At 29.5% G+C, this 4,722-nt stretch overlaps 1 protein-coding gene across 1 annotated transcript; it reads right to left on the bottom strand.

Annotated features, from left to right (window-relative positions):
• Positions 1 to 3,142: 3,142 nt before the first annotated feature.
• LOC131014790 (cation-dependent phenylpropanoid and flavonoid 8-O-methyltransferase 1-like) lies at positions 3,143 to 4,236 on the bottom strand (the record flags this gene model as incomplete). The annotated part of the gene is made up of 3 exons (XM_057942879.1): positions 3,143 to 3,733; positions 3,807 to 3,938; positions 4,027 to 4,236. Coding segments are annotated over 3 exons (630 nt in total), but the record flags the coding sequence as incomplete, so codon positions are not given.
• Between the last annotated feature and the right edge of the window lie 486 nt (positions 4,237 to 4,722).

The raw sequence follows: 4,722 nt of genomic DNA on the forward strand, positions 1-4,722 counted from the left end.
AAAATGTGATCAGATGATATTAGGCATGTCAAACAGTTCGAATTCGGATACTTAATTAAATCGAAATTTTCAGTTACTCAAACCCGAAAATTTGTTTAGATCTCCGTTAAAAAAAATTATTGCGTCACTGCTGTCTCAAGGCTTCAATGAATAATTAGAATGTTAAGATTTTACGCATGTTGATGGTGTATAAATTTATGATGTGCTGGAGTTGATGACCAAATTCAGTTCATATTCTCTAGTAATAAACAGGCATGTAAGCCTGCATCATAATTATTAATTCTCGTTTAGACATTTTCACAAGCACACTCCTTGGTGACAAAATCAAATAATCAATTATAGCGCTAAGCCTAAAATTGAATCATTCATTGCGTCCAAAAGGCCAAATGAATATAAAATCTGAAATTCAAACACCCTAAAATATGAAATTCAAACGCCATAAAATTCAAATGCACAAAATCTGAAATACAAAATATGAAATTGAATCCTTGCTGGCTGGAGGGCGGTGGAACCGTCGAACGAGCAGGGCTACCGTTGTTGCGGTGGGGAGGGCGGTGGCGCCACGTGAGGCTCGAAGGAATGCACGAGGGTTTTTAGAGAATAGGAGTGTTTGTATTGTGCTAGAACTAAATTAGAATTAGAACATAGGCTTTTTTTAATTAAATAATTATAATATATATATATATATATGTATGTATATGTATATATTCAGTTATCCGATTAACTCATTATCGGATAATTAAACTCGAATCGGTTCGGTTTAATTATCAAATTAATCAATACCTGATAACCATTTAAACAACCTATGTGATATAATGTGTAATTGCCCTATAGTGAAACCAACTTATATAGTACTTTAATTTATATATTAAGAGGGTGGTTGGCTAAGCTTATTTGGAAAAGTTTATAAGCTCTTGGAGCTTATATGATATAATTTTTTAAGAGTTTATAAGTTGTCAAAATGTTTGGGTAATTGAGTTTATAAGCTAGAGAGAAAATTTTTAGTTAGTAAGAGAAAAAAAAATTATTTTAGAGAGAGAATTTTTAGTTATGTAAGAGAAAATCTTTGTTAGATAGAGAAAATTGAATAAAATGAAATTAAAATGTATGATGAAAATAAAAAATCATAGTTGAGTTATTTTAGTAAAATGAGTGTTGCTTATAAGATAATGAGAAAATAAGTTTGGGTAAAGGAAATTATCTTTTGAGGAGCTTAATTATAAGCTTTTAGGGCTTATTTTTAGAGCTTATAAGTTGTTTAGGAACTTATTTTGCTAAACACTTTGAAAGAATTTATAAGCTTCTAAATGTATAGTTGGTAAACTATTTTAAAGAGCTTATAAGCTCAACCAAACACCCTCTAAGTACGTATATACTGTACAGTGTAAGTTGGAATATTTGGTCAACAATAGTAGTAGAATCTGATTGACAAATTACAATAAAACCCATTTCTTCAATGATGATGCCAAGTGATCGCTTGCCAAGTAATTAACATTACTCTTTGCCACCCTCTTCCATTTTTATTTTTATTTAAATATCGAGAGATTATGTGCTTCTTAGTAAGTATTATTGAAACATTTTAAAAGGACATATGTTTGAGTCGATTACAGTTTCATTTTCTAGGTTGAATTATAATTATCTTTTGGATAGTGGCTGTATCATATGCATATTCCAATTCAAAATAAAAAATAATTAACAAGAAGAAAATGAAATAATATGATGGTTTTTTTTCAAGACCTAGCGGGGGGAAAAAAGAAAGTTGTAGCAAAAGCATCATAATAATTAATTATTATCATCACAGAAAAAGACGGTGCAATGATTAACATGATAAAAACGACATAATTGTAGATTATATATTAATCGGTGATAGATAAACTCATAATAACATCATATCTGGTAATTATGATAGTTTGATATTTTTGAGCATACTAGTTTGATTTTTGTGTGCTTATATTAATTTAAGATTGATATTTAAGGTTAAATAATTTGAATTTGAATTCACTATGATATGATACGATCTTTAAATTTTTATATTTAATAATTACTATAATTTATCAGAAAAGAAAAGGAAAAAGTGAACCGCCACAAACAACATTTAAGAGATAATTTAATGATACGTATTGGTTGGATACAAGCGCTGGAGCAATCTATATAATATATAAAAGAGCAGTTTTCTCCCTCAATTTTTTATCTCTCTCCTCCCATCAATTTTTTAACTATTTTTCTTTTCTCTTTTCTTTTTTATAATTTTAATTCTTTTCTAAACATGATCAAATTTAATTTATAAAAAACTATTTAATGTGCATCTTAAGCTTAAGTTCGTCAGAAGATCTTTAATATGGTAAAAAAATTATCAAAAATGAATTTAAACCGAATAGCTTACTAAAATTTTAAAATATTATTTTCTTTTTCTTTGTTAAAATTTTACAACTTTTTATTTATGTTTGTGAATGAAAATATTTATTTATTTATTTATTATTATGTGAAATACTCTATAATAATAATGTATACTATTAATTTTCATTATCAAATAATTTAAAATAATTTAATAACTATAATTATCATTACACTTTATACATAATTGAAAATTACGTTTTTAAATTCAAAATTTTATTGAGTAATTAGTATTTTATTTTTAAACCATATTTTGCATTTATTATATTTTATTTCTGATTAATATTTATATATTTTTATTTAAACATATCATTTAATTTCGATTTCGCCGTGCATCGCACGGATGGTCGTACTAGTTCAAAATAAAATACATACCACTTATAATGAGATTAACATAATAGTATTATATAAGTACATACCATAATTTTTTAGGAATAAAGAATACTCTCTTCGTCCCTAAAAATTGTGGACCAAAAGAGATGATACAGATTTTAAGAAAAAGTGTGGTAATTGTATTTAAGTAGAGATTTAATCCCACGTTTTTTTGTAAATATTGAGAGAAAAATTTAGTTGGGTTATTTCCAAATAAGAAAATACCACCATTTTTAGGGACGTCCCAATATAATAATAAAGCCACAATTTTTAGCGACGAAAAAAGTATAATTATGAACAGCAAATCAAACACCCCACTAAATCATGATTTCACTTTAATACAATTTAATTTAATTATTGTATTAATACACTTTAATTTGATTTCACAAAATTAATCACTAAATCGTATATAGCTTACAATTTATTTCAGTTTTGATGTCAAATCACACCAAACTAAACCACAAACTTGCAATGATCCAAACTTAGATGCATAGGTGCACCCAATGAATCATATATATTCATTTTACAGACTCAAACCACACCAAAATTAGAGGGAATGCAACAAAACCATATCATATCATATCATATCATATAATAATTTGCAGAGCATCCAACTTAACAATTTATTCCGACATATTGAAATGCTTGATGAGGAGCATCATCCAAAAGATGAAGAATTTCAGTTGCGGCGACAGATAGTGATCCCATCACCAAGAGGGACTTGAGAGATTTGCACTCTAGCGTCACCTGCAATGTACTTGTTAAACTCTATCGAATCTTTCCTCGTCGCCAGCTTGCTCTCCGGAACCGAACCCTCATCCATCGCCACCGTCCCTGCCCAAAGGGTGTTATCGTAAACAGCTATACCTCCCGGTTTCAGAAGCTCCAACGCTCTCTCATGGTAATTTGCATAGTTGGCTTTATCAGCATCAACAAACGCAAAGTCGAACGTCCCCTTATTCTCAGGCTGCAGCATCAAACACTAATTTGGTTAGCATTGGCCATTGTCTCCTGGAGGAAAAGGGAAGCAAAACTCTTACATCTTTCAGCAACTGATCAAGAGCCGGAAGAGCCTCGGACTCGATAAAATTGATCTTGTGCTCCACCCCGGCCTTCTCGATGATAGGTAATCCAATCAGGTACGAGCTTCGGTTCATGTCTATGGCCGTGATCTATGCCCACATTTTTAATCTGATAATTAAATATGTAGCTATAGCAACCAACTAAAACGATATCATGTAGGAAAAAAGTGTGTGTAACCTTTCCATCATCTGGAATTGTGAGGGCAGTTACGAGAAGGGAATATCCAGTAAACACTCCAATTTCAATCGTCTTTTTCGCGTTGATTGCCTTTAAAAGCAAGGCCATAAACTGTCCCACATCAGGTGCCGTACCCATCACAGCCCTTTGAAGAAAAATATGAAGATAATATTCATTAATCTCCAGATCAGATGCAATGATAAGAAACAATTAATGTTGAACATGAACAAACTAATTAATCTTGTAAATATCTACCAAAAAAAAAAAATGTGTCAACAACAAAGTTCACTAGGAAATTGTACCTAACTATCAGAATCATAGAATGTTTCTATTTCTAGTTAATGTCTAATATTGAAGTTTTGAGGAATACATAAATTGCATTAACAAATTAAGTGATGAAAACAAATATCGGACGGATAGAGAAACAAATGCACAAATTTATGTTGGTAATATAAAATCCATCTACTTCTGTTCCATTTATTTCATGATGCGAATCATATCCATAATATGTTTACAATAAATATGATAAATCAAATTTGATTCGCATAGGGCCGATTCCGATAAAAATGAGGTATTGGACGAATTTATAAAAATAAATTTTAATATATTATTATAATAATATATTGAAAAATAAAAAATATTCACTATTTATAAAAAAGTAACTTTATCTAGTAATTCATCTACAACATCGTTCAA

The sequence above is a fragment of the Salvia miltiorrhiza genome, chromosome 3 (genome assembly GCF_028751815.1).
Source record: "Salvia miltiorrhiza cultivar Shanhuang (shh) chromosome 3, IMPLAD_Smil_shh, whole genome shotgun sequence".
Lineage (NCBI taxonomy): Eukaryota > Viridiplantae > Streptophyta > Magnoliopsida > Lamiales > Lamiaceae > Salvia > Salvia miltiorrhiza.